Below are 13,735 nucleotides of genomic sequence, written 5' to 3'. Positions count from 1 at the left end.
AATTAAGATAATGCATATAATATTTTTTACTTAAGTAATATTATTATTATTATTATTATTATTATTATTTTTATTATGTAAATATTACTCCTAATGAATAATTCAAAAATTAGAAGTTTGTTGCTAAAAATGGTATATCTTTTATATTTTAATCTTAATTATAAAACAATTTCATTTTAAACATTAAAAATTGAAAATTTAATTTTACTAACTAATTAATTTTTTTTATATAAATGATCTTTAGAACTGATATACTGATTCATATAATTGACCTAATCTTTTAGAATTAATACTCTAACATTATCATCAGTATGTGTTATATATTTGTAAGGGTAACACTTTCAGGAGAAAAACATTTTTTTTTAAATTTTTACCAAAAATAAATTTTATTTGTATAGAAAAGAAGAAAGTGTTTATTTAGCTGCTAGGGAACGATGAGATGTGGTACGGTAATTCCGAGCCTGTTCAAGGTCAAGTTTCCCGCCCTTGTTCACTCTCTTGGAGTTTACTTAGTCCTGTTATTAGTGAGAGAAACCCAAAAATAGAAAAGAAAAAAAAGAATATTTAAGGAAATTATAGACCAAAGTATGAAGTCTGATGTTGTAGGAGTATATAAATACAGCAAGTAGAAACTACTAAACAATTTCTTCCTCTTTATGATATCTTCTGGGTTATTACAGAATGACAGAGTAAGCGAATTTAACCTGAACCCATGAATAAAAATCAAGTCTTTTGTTCTTTTGAAGCTCTTTTAGTCTTTAGATGTTCATAATTCATTGTGGGTTTTGAGTAATATTGAAAGAAATTTGTGGGTTCTTCAATTTGGGTGATTTTTGGTTTGTTCGTTTATTTTAGTTTCTAGGGTTTAATTTTTGCTTGGTATTGTTCTTTGTCCTTTTGAATGCATTTTTGTGGGATTAATTTTAATGGATTATGTTTGTTTATGAAGAAATCAATACTTACATACACAATGTATTAAAAGTAATAGTTTTTCTATCAAAGATTAGGTTTTGAGTGTAAGCTTGTTTGAGAAGATTCAGGAAAACATGGAGGAATTAAGTAAAATGGAAATATGGTTGATGGTAAAGGTACATTGAGTTGATAAACATAATGGACAATTTTCCCACTATTTTAGGAGCTACTACATCATTTTGCATCATCATTTTGGGTGATTGTGAAGATATTCTTCTACCAATGCATGAAAGGAGTTCAGATTAATGTTTATGGATGGACTGTAGTAATGTAGGGTTATTGAGTGATTGTATAAAGCAAATTGTCGTCTTGATTATGATAACCATTGATCAAACTGATAGGCCTTTGATAGATTGATATTTAAACTGTTTTTTCAAGTTGAAATGTTTTGATTTTTGTTTGTGATTCCTTTTTGTTTTGTTCTGCATATTCCCAAGTGCTACACTTTAGAATGTGAGTGTAAAACTTGAAGACTATGTTGTTCTTATACACGGATTTTTGTGCAATGCTGTTTTCTTTATCATGTAATTGATGGGTTTTGTTGGATTAAAGTTTTGGTAACTCTAGGTTTCTTGTTGAGACCCTCATACAAAGTCATCAGTTTGTTATTTGTTGGATTGAGTTTTACTTGGAAATCCTAGAATGTGGGTGTAAAACATGATGATTCTATTGTATTAAACTTGGGTTGTTGTGCAATTTTGTATTTGTTGGTTATGGAATTAATGCATGTTGTTGGTTTGATGTTTTTCAATTATAATCTGTTTGAACATAACCCACATGTGATCTCACATCAAATAATCAGAGAGGTCGACTAACATATATACTTGGTTTTAGGATAGAACTCATCGGGTTTGTGTGTAATCAACTCTTCTCTTGTGCGGTTCTTGTAGTGTACAAACCCATTAACAAATTTATCGCAATCCTAATTTTCTTGTTTGTTAGCTGCTTCATATATAATTTTCTGAAATGGGTGTTTATGATTATTATTCGTTCGTGCAGCAGAAGTTGGCTTGTTAATTGTAGGGGGATTGCCAAGAAGATTAGACATGCAACTTCACCTTCAGTTGTGAAGATCAAAGACTATGGAGCTAAGCTTGAATGCCCCAATTGCCATACTTTGATTGACAATAGTGATGTAAGATGAACATGCTATCACTTTACATTTCTCCCTTGTACTTGTTGTGCATTGCAATTTGAGAGTTTCACTTGTTGGTATGATTAACATCAATGGACTTTCAACTTTCGAGAAGTTGCACATGATGTTTGCTATCAGGGTCAATCGGAAGCAACCTCTATGTTAGTTTTATCATTAGCAAGGATAAGGTTGCATACCTCCGACCCTCCCGAACCCCACCCTAGATGGGACCCACTTTAATGCATTGGGGTAATGGACTGTTGTTGTCAATGCATTGTGTCTTTGCTCATGTTTACCTTGAGCTTAACGCGCTTTATATCATTTCTTTATGCTCAGATTTCTTGTGAATGGCCCGGACTACCAGCTGGTGTCAAATTTGATCCTTCTGATGCAGAGCTGCTCGAACATCTGGCAGCGAAATGTGGTGTAGAGGAAACAAACCCCCATGATTTCATCGATGAATTCATCCCGACACTCGAGAGGGACAAAGGGATTTGCTACACTCATCCTAAAGATCTTCCAGGTAACAAAGTGAAGTGTGTGACATAGATGAGGCAATTGTGTAGATCCTGTGTTCATATTAACCCATGATTCATTTGATTTTTTTTCCACAGGAGCTACAAAAGATGGAACTAGTATCCATTTTTTCCACAAAACATCAAATGCATTTGCTTCTGGCCAAAGAAAACGCCGCAAGATCCAAAACGACGAAAACCAGGAAAGTGTACGCTGGCACAAGACCGGAAAAACAAAACCTATATTTGACAATGGAATTCAGAAGGGCTGCAAAAAGATTATGGTTCTTTACAAAGCTTCGCAAAAAGGGTCTAAACCCGTTAAGTCAAATTGGGTGATGCATCAGTATCATCTAGGCACCGAAGATAATGAGAAGGAAGATGAATTCGTTGTTTCCAAAATATTCTATCAAAAAGAGAAGCATAGGGAAGTAAATGATAATAGTATAGCCATTGCTGAAGACCCGAAAGCTGTATCAATCCCAAACACTCCCAATACTGTTACACCGAACCCTCCTAGAGAAAGTTCAGTCCAGTATGATGATGTTTTGGATGATTCAGTTGCTGTCGTAGAGGTAAGTATCGAGTAATTTTTGATGCGTACTGGATCCCTTAAAATGTTTCTGATTATGGTTGTTTTCCATGTACTTGAGAGTATATAATCGCCCTTGGGAACTTATCTTGAATACTTTATATTTTTCGATATCAGGATGTGAAGAATGAAAATACAACATTATGTTATCCTCCAACCAGTTCACAGTACAAGGGAGGAGATGTCGAGTGTCCTGAATGCCCTGCAGGGGAGTCTCAGGCTCAGGATGTCGACCTGAACGACATTGAAAACTCGCTGCTATGCAGGGAAATATTTAGTTCGTGTGCTCCTCTCGACAATAGCATCGTCGGTTGCCTGAATGACTTGCACGATGAAGCCTATAATGGATCGTATGGCGTAAGCATCCTTGACGCCATACATTTGGACTCACCTCCTGATTTTCCCCTCACAGTAAGTTACTTCTATTTCATCCTATTGCACTACGTCTATTCTTTTACCAAAAGTGCTTGTGACACAATGGATAGAGCATCTGCATGAGAGCAGAAGGTTTGGGGTTTGACCCCTACAGAGCGCAGGTATCAGTTGGGGATTTCTTGATTCCCAATTTTGCGAGGACGCTCCTAGACAAATAACTCGAGATCCATTGATTTCAGGGGATTCCTAAGGGATTTCAGTCGGATTCTTGCATTCACCAATGTATCGATGCAGATTCTTTTGAGCACCAGTTTGTGTGAGGACCTAAATATTGTTGAAGTGTACGGATGAATCCCTTTTCGTACTTGTATTTTATGCTTCAACATGTTTAGCAAAAGAATATACAAACATTTCTATTGTTGTCTGTATGATTCTGAATCCTGGATTTGAGTTGTAGTATGTATATACGTATATTATGCTTGGATTAGTATGGTTATGAGAATTCGAATACATTCTGTAATATACATGCTCATGCATGTCATTTCTCTTGTAGTTCATGGTCGCTTCCTAAATGTGTAGTAGCTACGGTTGGAAGATCGATAAGTTCAATTTCTAGCTAGGCTTGCGTTAAGCTTAATCGTTGCACCATTTAGAATACATGGTCTTGGTGCAGGTAAATGCACCCTTGCCTAGCATGACCTGGACAAAAAACATCAAAGACTAGTTCGTTAAATTTTAGGTTATGGAAGACAAAAAACAACAAAAAACATCAAAGATAAGTTCAACTTCCTACATGCTAGCCTATGGAAGGGGTAGGTTAAGACTTAGATTTTAATGCAATTTGTTAAATTTTAATCAATGTTTTAAGTTTTAAATTTCCTATCAAAAAGTTTTGAATTTTAAGTGCATAGTAATTGTATTTTATTATAAAAAGTTGGACATCTGTACATTTAAGTGCATAGTTATTTGCACTATTAAAATAAGTATAATATGTAATGTAAATTGAACACTTATCATATCTTATTCTATAATTTTGATATCTTGTTAAGATTTTGAATGATATAAGCTATTAGTCTATCAAATAATCACACATTAAGCTTGTTTGATAAAATTGACTCCATTAACATAATACTTTCTTTGTCTCACCACATTTACTACAAGTATATGTTGTGGGAATATTATGAAAAAAAAATAGTAACTTAGAAAAATATATAAACGAAAAAAGATAATCTAAACATGTGAATGAAAGTTCAATGTCTGAGTTATAGCTAAAAATAAAAATATATTAAATCTCATAAAACAAATCAAAATGAAAAATATAATAAAACCTTTATAACGATATGAATTCTAAAATATATATAACCCTAACATCTCTGAATCTCTAACTAAATTCTTACCAAAAACAACAAAGAATAAGTAAATGCAACCCCTAATTTTTCATATCTACATCCATGATCATATTTAATTTAATTATTAATAAACTCAAAACAAAGCTTTAAAAAATTATTAAACCTAAAATATATATTTTTTTGACATTAAATAAGTAACAACAAAACCAAGTCTTCTTGTTAAATAGCTATGACCTATCCAAACCTATTCGCAAGTTGCAACAAATCAAAATTATTACTAACAAACACCTTTTTTTCCTCTATTTTTTCGTCTTTTCATCATGCCATCTTCGGCATCGTTTCACCACAAAACGTTACACTATAGATTTCTTTACCTTTTATATAAAAATCTTAAGTAAGAGAAAAAATAATAATTAAAATTTAGATTGGAAAAAAATCTAGTTAGTGAAGAAGACTAAAGATTAATGCTTAGATTAGTTTTTCTGCGAAAGATTTAATTTTAAAAAATGGGTTTTTCAAATTGAGTATTGATCTCAATTGGGTACTTGAACAAACCCAGAAAAAACGATGGAAAAATCTGGGTGTCGTACGGTGGGTGATTATATAATCGGGCCTAAAATCGGGTCGGGTTCATTTGCAGTGGTTTGGAAGTCAAAGCATCGGGTTTTGGGTACTGAATTTGCTATCAAAGAGATTGATAAGAAGAATTTTAACGATAATTTAAGGAAGGAGATTTCTATTCTTAGTAATATTAGTCATCCTAATATAATTCGCCTTTTTGAAGCAATTGAGGTTGTTTTTTTTTTTTTTAATGTTTATTTGTCAATATTTTTATTTAATTTATGTTTATTTGGTTTAGTATTGTGATAAATTTTATGGGATTTTAGTAAATATTTATGGGTTTTTGGTTTTGTAGACAGAAGAAAGGATTTATCTTGTGTTGGAGTATTGTGATGGTGGGGACCTTGGAGCATACATTCATAGACATGGAAGAGTATCAGAAGATGTTGCTAGGCATTTCATTAAGCAACTTGGTATTCATCTTTTTTTTTATTATTTTTTTGTGAATTAATTTTTAATATTTTGATCATTGATGATTGTTCTGTGTAGTATTAATAATTTAAGGAAGTGGGCCAGTGTATGGTTTAATTAGGGAAATTGAATTATGTTGTGGTTTATAACTATTGATTTGTCTTCAGTAGTTGCTTAATTGCTGTGAATTATGATGATCTTTGGACTGAAAATTTGATCGGGATGATTAGGTATATCTTATGATTTAGAATTGGAAAGCAGTGGTAATTAAGATTGATGGTATGAACAGTTTTATTCAATATAGACATGAAATTGAAAAACCAGACTCAATTTGGTGTTTTCTGCAATTTTTTGGAGTATCTTACCTATTTTTGAGGGATGCACCATATGATGACCTAGATAATGAGAGTTTGGGAATTTGAATGACGACCCTTAATCTGCATATACAGTTATACCCGCTGAAGTCTGCGTATCAAATCCCGTGCTAAGGCTGTGAGGGAGGTATTATTAATGGGGGAGGGGTGATCCGTAATGAAGGAATGGTGGGGAAGGGTCACCACAGTGATTCTAGTGGCTGTGGATTATGGAAAATCGGGGCATGTTTAAGGAGAAGGATGACTATTTTGCAGGTTCAACTAAATATAAGCGGCGACAACGGCAAAACCATATGCTAAAGACATTTTGTGATTGCTACCGCAACCGTGACCGATACTGTATATTTGCACTATGATGTTGGAAATGGTGGGGAAAGAGGTTTTTAAATTTTAGATTTATTTTTTGATTAAAAGGATTTTTTTGAAGCAAAATAAGATTTCTTATTTTCAAAAAGGTCACCAAATATTATAAAGTTAAAGGTCACCATTTGAATTTACAAATCTTGTTTCCTCATAGAGAAATGTTTATTATACAGGGTCACCATTTGGAAATGGAATATCATAATATTTGATCCAAATTGACATGTGCCCTTTATTTTTGTTTTGTTATATGCAAAGGGATTGGAAATGTACAGTTGAAAAGTGGAATATTGGATCTTTAAGAAGATTTGAAGTAGGCCCAAGAGGACCTAGATAGATAAAAGGAGTAAGTTATTGACATGAAGAATTTGGATTTTATGATGATAGATTTGAATGAATTGAGGAAGAAAATATATGTGGATGATCCTTAAAACTAACTTTTTTAGTTGTAGATCAATTATAGATAGAGTCGAATAAATATAATCTTTGTTACAACGATCTCTCATGTTTTGTTTTTGTTTTCTATAGCCAACCTTGTATGTTGGGATTAAGATTTTGACATTGTTGTTGTGAGATATCTCCTTTGCTTTCTCTTCATGTGGTAAGGAGAAACTTTGGGGAGAAAGACAAGAACCAATTTGGAGGAGATGATGGAAGTGGGAGTTTGATTCGACTCCTCTCATATCTCTTGATTAATTTACCTATATTGAAGTATATTTCATACTTTCTCGTTAACGTTTCCTTTTTGAAGTTATTGCTTATTCATATAGGAGTAACTACTAAGTACTAACTAAATTCATTGTACGCATGTGTTATGCAAGATTCACTTGTGGTAATGAACACACTTATGATCTTGTTTACATTGCACTGAAACATGTTGATTTGAAGAGCCATGGTTAAAGTTTTCCTTCTTCCTCTCATTTCAAAAGTCTTGTTGTCTTTTCAGCTGTAGGATTGCAAGTGCTTCGTGACAACAATCTTATTCATAGAGATTTAAAACCTCAGGTAACATATAAATGTAAAATACATTCTTTTTATGTATTGGAATGTTGTGATAGTATATGAATATGGAATTGCTCCGATTCTGAAATTAGCCTCTTTTTTTTTTTTTTTTTTTTTTTTTTTTTTTTGTACTTGCAGAACCTATTGTTATCTAGTAAAGAGGTGACTCCAATGCTAAAGATTGGTGACTTTGGCTTTGCTAGGTAAGATGTTTGTAATGACTCAATTAGCTTTTAGAAGCATTTATTTTGCATCTTCAAGGATAAGCTATTTGTTGATTGTTTTTTGTAGGGCTTTTGATGTGTTCTTACTTCCTCTTTTTTGACATACATACGTATGTTTTGTTTGTATTTTTTTGCTCATCACAATTTATGAACCGTACCGCTCGATATTTATATCTCTAGCAATTCCTTAGAGGAATTCATTTTCATCACTACAGAGCTAGCCGCTAGGCGCTAAGTTTACTATTTCTACCTTGGTTGCTACCTTTCACTAAAAAAGATAAAGATTTTGAGCTTACACTGTTACCCATTGAATTTGATCAAGAGATTTATTTTTGAAGATGATCAATAGATTTTTAATGCATAACTCTTTTAATTTTTTATTTTTTTTATATATATATTTTTTTTATTTTTGTTATTGGTGCTACTAGTATTTTGATTCTAATATTATTTTAACTTGTATTGTATCATTTTATTGTTGCCCTGCCCTTTTGAGAGAAAAAAGGATAGAGAAAAGAGGGAGGCTAGGGTTTTGGTTCAGGAGAAAATGGCATATATTTTGCTAAGCTATTATAGTAGGCAGTGCCTGGACAGATAATTTGTGGAATTTTGTCTACATAGCTTGGCAGTGTTTCTGATTCACTAATTTCAAAGAAATGCTTTGTCTTGTAGATACTTGACTCCTCAAAGCTTGGCCGATACGCTTTGTGGTTCACCATTGTACATGGCTCCTGAGATAATTCAGAACCAGAAGTATGATGCAAAAGTAAGCAAGTAATTCTAACGGATCTTAAGGTTGAGCATTCATATGTATATCTACAATTGATGTAATTAATTGGTTTTTCCAGGCGGATTTATGGAGCGTTGGAGCAATATGTTATCAGTTGGTGATTGGGAAACCACCATTTGATGGAAATACTCAGCATCAGGTAATATTACTCTGTATTTCTTTATATAGGCTTAGGTTTACATTATTCTACGACATTTGTTTTTCTGAATACAATAGTTTCCTGTACAAAAAAATTGATTTGGAATTTTCTGTTACGTACAGCTTTTTCAGAATGTTTTGACATCCACAGAGCTGCGTTTCCCTGAGGGTGCGCTGCCGGTATTACAACATGATTTTGTGGAGTTTTGTAGAAGTCTTTTGCGTCGAAACCCAGGTACCTTTATAAAAATCAATCTAATTGTTGAAGCTCTTTCTATCATTTTTTTGGTTCTATATAGAATATTTTAGTCCTTGAGATTTATTAGAAAATTTTAAAATAATGTCTCTTCGACTGAACTAAGCTGTAAGGTGAACTTATTTGAGAACCGACTTGAAAATAAGTTGAAAAGAACTTGCATATTTTGTATAAGAAAATAAGTTGAAATTCACAATACATTGTGTGGCAATTTCTTTTGGATGTTTTTTGATATTTGTTTTAAGATTTGTTTTCATAGTCCTATGCCTTGTGAGGACAGATGGATATCAAACTTCTCTATATTTTGGTATGATGTTACATTTTAATTCTCGAAAGACTAGCCCTTAGTGTAATCCTTTTAACCTTTTTATTGTACGAAAATGTCATGGAGGTTTTGGCTATGGAACGAGGAATATAGAAGAAGAGTCCATTTTGGATTGTCCACTCATACAATTTTTTTACTGAGCTATACTTTCTTACCTGTGTGTCTACTTGTGTTGGAAAAGTCTCGATGTTTTAGTTTAAGATTATCATGCACTTTACGATTTGCTTCTAGCTATTTTAGTACTCCTTCCGCTCCTATTTGATGTTCTCTTGAGGAATGTTCACATGAATTAAGTAAAGTTAAATCTTTTAGATGGTAGAGATATTATTTTATTGAATAATAAAGTTGATAAATAAAAAGTGGGAAATCATAAGCAAAAAAATATACAAATTAAAGTAATTGGAAAAAAAAAACAGATACCACAAACATTAAAAAATGTTAAAATAAAGTTATTAGGAAATATCTGGGGACCATAATCATTACAAAAATGTTAAAATTAAGTTAGTGAAAAATTTGTGGGGTCTAGAAGCATTGAAAGTATTACAATTAGGGTGACTAAGGCTAAAAAATGTGATATAAATAGAAAGATTCTTTAGGGGAATAACAAATGAAACTGCCTAAAATGAAAAATTTGAACATCAAATAAGAACGGAGGGAGTAATTTGCACTTTTTAACTTGGTAGCTCCGGAACATTAGTGCTTGTAAATTCTGGTTCTCTCTGAGGAAAGATGTGCTTACAGTTACCCTATTGGCATGCGCTTGCAGTTGAACGGCTAACATTTGAGGAATTCTTTAATCACAAGTTTTTAAGGCTTCCCAGGTAATTTTCTAAACTTTTAACATCATTAATTCTCCTCTCTCCGTTGTTTCAAAGTTCAAATATTATCAGTCTAGTTTCATAACATCGTGATCATTATCAACCTTATTTTAGTTCAAGTGATTGTAGTTCTGCAGTCAATTTCACAATAAGATGGTATTTTCTGTTCATTGGTTTGTGAGATGTGTAATCCTTTTATTACTTACAGGTTTGCAGTCAATGCAGAATCTTCTGGGGTTTCTCGAGTTGAATCTGTGTCTTTAACCAATGATCAGTTTCCCGATATACATCATAAAGCCGTAATGAAGGCATCTGAACAGACCGTAAAACCAGATAATTCGGTGAATGACGAGAAAACTGAAATCGGGATGGATCAATGTAGTACGCATTCTGGTAGAGATGTCGCTGGAGGCACGCCCAATGTTCCTTCTTACAAAACTAAGCATAATGTTGAGGATGGCCCGCATTTAGTGAGTCAAACTCGAGGTCAGTTCCTGGGGCCCGCTCGCCTTAGTATTCTTGATTTCGGTTTATTGACCATTTTGCCTTTTTTGTTCAGTTGCTTATTCTTTGGATGCTATCGAAGCAGAATATGTGCTTGTTCATTCTAATTTTGCATCGATGGAAATCCTCACGTCTTCTCTTGGTAAATCCTTGAAAGAAGGTTCTGCTACTAAAACTTGTGACCTAGCGCTCAAGAATAAGGACAAGCAGTTGCCTATCATGCCCGAGATGCGGGATCCAACTTCTAAACTTGTTGGTGACTCGGATATTGTTTTACAAACTCCATTAGCTGCTAGTTCTGCACCTTGCGTAATAAGGGAAGCACAGGAGCTACCTATTTTACATCCTTCAGCAAGATTACAACTAATACATCACTATGTGGGCATCCTTTCGGATCTTGCACGAGAGAAGGTGAGCTGGCTGCTCCAACTTCAAGTCTCCAACTATGTCTTGTAGCTTGATTCTGTTTGCTTTCCTTTTATATTATTATACTCTGTACTTAGTTAGCAAGTGCATCATGGTGCCAAAACAAACCGATATTTTATTGCATTGTAAAGGTGTGAAAAAACCGCGTTTTGGACCTTTTAAGGGATATATCTCATGCTTTCAGCCAGTATTTGCCAATACAATAAACCATTGTCACGTGGAATGACATTCGGTTTGGAATGGGGAACGGATACAAGAACAAGGAACGCTACCTAGATTGACTCAGGAATGATTGCGTACGAGATACATTATGTAGATAGAAAATCTATTTGAAAACAGAATTAAATTAAAATGATTTTTTTGCTTTAAGAAATTGTTTTTAAGTGGAATTTTTTTACTTTTCTTAGTTCATCTCGTTTTCTCCTCCTTTCTTTTTCTTTAATTTGTAAATAAAGGCCAAAAACCTTTTAAAAAAGGTCTTCTATACCCGGGACGTCACCTTGAGCGATTTGGGTCGTGTTTTGTGGTGATTAGGGACGGGTATTTTCGGATCACGGAACTTGGCTGCGTTCCACGTTTCATGTAACTACACAATGAACACATCACTCTTGTTACCGCTGTCATTACCACAATTGCAATTTTGCAACCGTTGCTGCTTTTGGCATTAAGTGGATGCTGATGGGCTCTTCTTGTGGAAGCTTCGATGGATTGACAGAAGCTTGTAGCCCTGAAAATTACTATATTCATTTTTTACCCAAAATATTCTGGAGCCAATGTGGCGGTTTGTGTTTTTACATTCAAATTGTTTTTGATTTCGGAGGCCATTTTTGCAGGTAAATGATGGCTTCTTTCTGGAATCATTTTCAGTTGAATTGGTAGTTTTGGCTGTATGGAAGGAGGCGTTACGAATTTGCAACTCTTGGATAGCACAAAGTGCTGCACGCAAGAGTTCTGCGATAAATAAAGTTTCGGATGAGGGAGCTGCAAGCTCTTCCTCAAAAGCAAACGATACCGTAGACTTCACGAATCCTTCATCAGTATTGATATGGGCTGAGCAAGGCTTTATTAATGCATTTGATGGAACCGAGAAGCTGGCCAAGTATCTACAGGATGGCGATGGTAGGATGGTTAAGATTTTATTTATTTTTTTCGGGTGGTTGTGCAACTTTATACTCGCATAATTGCGAGAATTGAAATCTCGACTGTTCCCAATTATAATGCTTGCCCCCTTTTCCTTTTCTTGTGTCTGTGCATCAGGTGCTGCCGAGATGCCGGATGCTTTGGAGATCATATTTCAGACAGCAATTGCTGCTGGGAAAGATGGAGCAGTATGCAAATATATCTCTATACTTTTTAATACTTGTTTTAGCTTTTTATTTAAACTTGCTTCTAAATACCTTATGTCTCAAGAGTCATCTAATTGAAGCTAAATTATTGATTGGGACTAGTGGCCTTTTTTGTTGATACTTTAGGATGATGTTGTTTGGCAAACGGCCGATAGTTGACTATAGCGGTTGATTTGACCAGCTGATTTTAATAACTGGTTTGAACTACTACTTTTGAATCCGCTGCTATGAGAAGCTTGTTCTTTAACAAGCTAATTTACCAAACATTAGCATTGGTTGGTTTGACCACCCAGTATCAAAATAATCTAAAATTACTCAATAAGCTATTTTGCCAAACACCCTGATATGTTTGGAAACATCCTTCTTGTAGCTAACTAAGTTAATATTGCGGACTCTTAGCCCCCAAACCCGCCGGGGTGAGAGTCACTTAATGACATTGGAGTACTGAAATGTTTGACTTTTGGATTTGATCTGATTGAGGAGTGGCTAATCTAAACGAAGAAACCCTTTATTCATGTGCAAATAGATAAGGCTAAGTTGTAACTCATGATTTATTACAAATTTGTTGATGAAAATACCAAGTGATGTTTGTTCGATTTATCACTGTTTCAGGCGGATGAATTTGTTGGAAATCGAGATAGTGCCGTTACGTTGTACTCCAAAGCTCTTCATCTGTTCTCATTCATAGTCGCTGAAGCTCCATCTTTGCCGTTGAATCCTCCGTTTACATTAGATCTCGAGAGTAAGCAACGAATCCGTAAATATATGAAGAGCTTAGAATATCATTTGAATCGGTCACAGATTTCACAGCCATCTATGAAGCAGCTGCCAGGCTTCAGTGTCAAGTAAATACAAGAAACTGTACAGAAAATCTTAGAATAACATTCAATAGGTCTATTTTAATGGGTCGCTGACCGCTGACTTAATTCCCGAAGCCTTAAGAACAAGTCGGGCTGTGGAGTCGTACGATGTTTGGTAACATCAGACGAGAGATGGCTCATAAGGAATTAAAGTACAGACTTCTTTCTAATTAGAGTTAGTTATAGGAGATCATGTACATACCACTGTCTATTCTTTATCTGGATTGTAAATATTTACCAAATCATGCGAACGCTTCAAGTTTCATGGCATGGATGCTTTACCATTTCATTACGATTATGAGGCTTGCAAGTTTGGAGCTATGTCTCGTTCAAATAGCATCTTGA

The 13,735-nt window shown here is 34.1% G+C and overlaps 2 protein-coding genes across 3 annotated transcripts; both read left to right on the top strand.

Annotated features, from left to right (window-relative positions):
- Positions 1 to 581: 581 nt before the first annotated feature.
- LOC130809955 (SUPPRESSOR OF GAMMA RESPONSE 1-like) lies at positions 582 to 4,146 on the top strand. Of its 2 annotated transcripts, XM_057675832.1 has the most exons (6): positions 582 to 689; positions 1,972 to 2,107; positions 2,444 to 2,630; positions 2,722 to 3,197; positions 3,332 to 3,625; positions 3,829 to 4,146. In XM_057675832.1, the coding sequence occupies exons 1-6, from the start codon at positions 682 to 684 to the stop codon at positions 3,907 to 3,909; spliced, it is 1,182 nt and encodes a 393-aa protein (XP_057531815.1). In that variant the 5' UTR covers positions 582 to 681; the 3' UTR covers positions 3,910 to 4,146. The 2 variants fall into 2 exon arrangements, with proteins under 2 accessions (XP_057531815.1, XP_057531814.1); XM_057675831.1 differs by having other exon boundaries at positions 3,332 to 4,146.
- A 1,047-nt stretch (positions 4,147 to 5,193) lies between these two features.
- LOC130809954 (serine/threonine-protein kinase ATG1a) lies at positions 5,194 to 13,653 on the top strand. Its single transcript, XM_057675830.1, has 13 exons — positions 5,194 to 5,730; positions 5,855 to 5,972; positions 7,651 to 7,709; positions 7,845 to 7,909; positions 8,600 to 8,693; positions 8,776 to 8,856; positions 8,979 to 9,090; positions 10,203 to 10,257; positions 10,463 to 10,740; positions 10,814 to 11,169; positions 12,018 to 12,303; positions 12,442 to 12,512; positions 13,143 to 13,653. The coding sequence occupies exons 1-13, from the start codon at positions 5,506 to 5,508 to the stop codon at positions 13,377 to 13,379; spliced, it is 2,037 nt and encodes a 678-aa protein (XP_057531813.1). The 5' UTR covers positions 5,194 to 5,505; the 3' UTR covers positions 13,380 to 13,653.
- Positions 13,654 to 13,735: the final 82 nt, after the last annotated feature.

This window comes from Amaranthus tricolor, chromosome 4 (assembly GCF_026212465.1).
Source record: "Amaranthus tricolor cultivar Red isolate AtriRed21 chromosome 4, ASM2621246v1, whole genome shotgun sequence".
NCBI lineage: Eukaryota > Viridiplantae > Streptophyta > Magnoliopsida > Caryophyllales > Amaranthaceae > Amaranthus > Amaranthus tricolor.
Note: the sequence above shows the minus strand (reverse complement) of the source record. Positions and strands in the feature narration are given on the sequence as shown.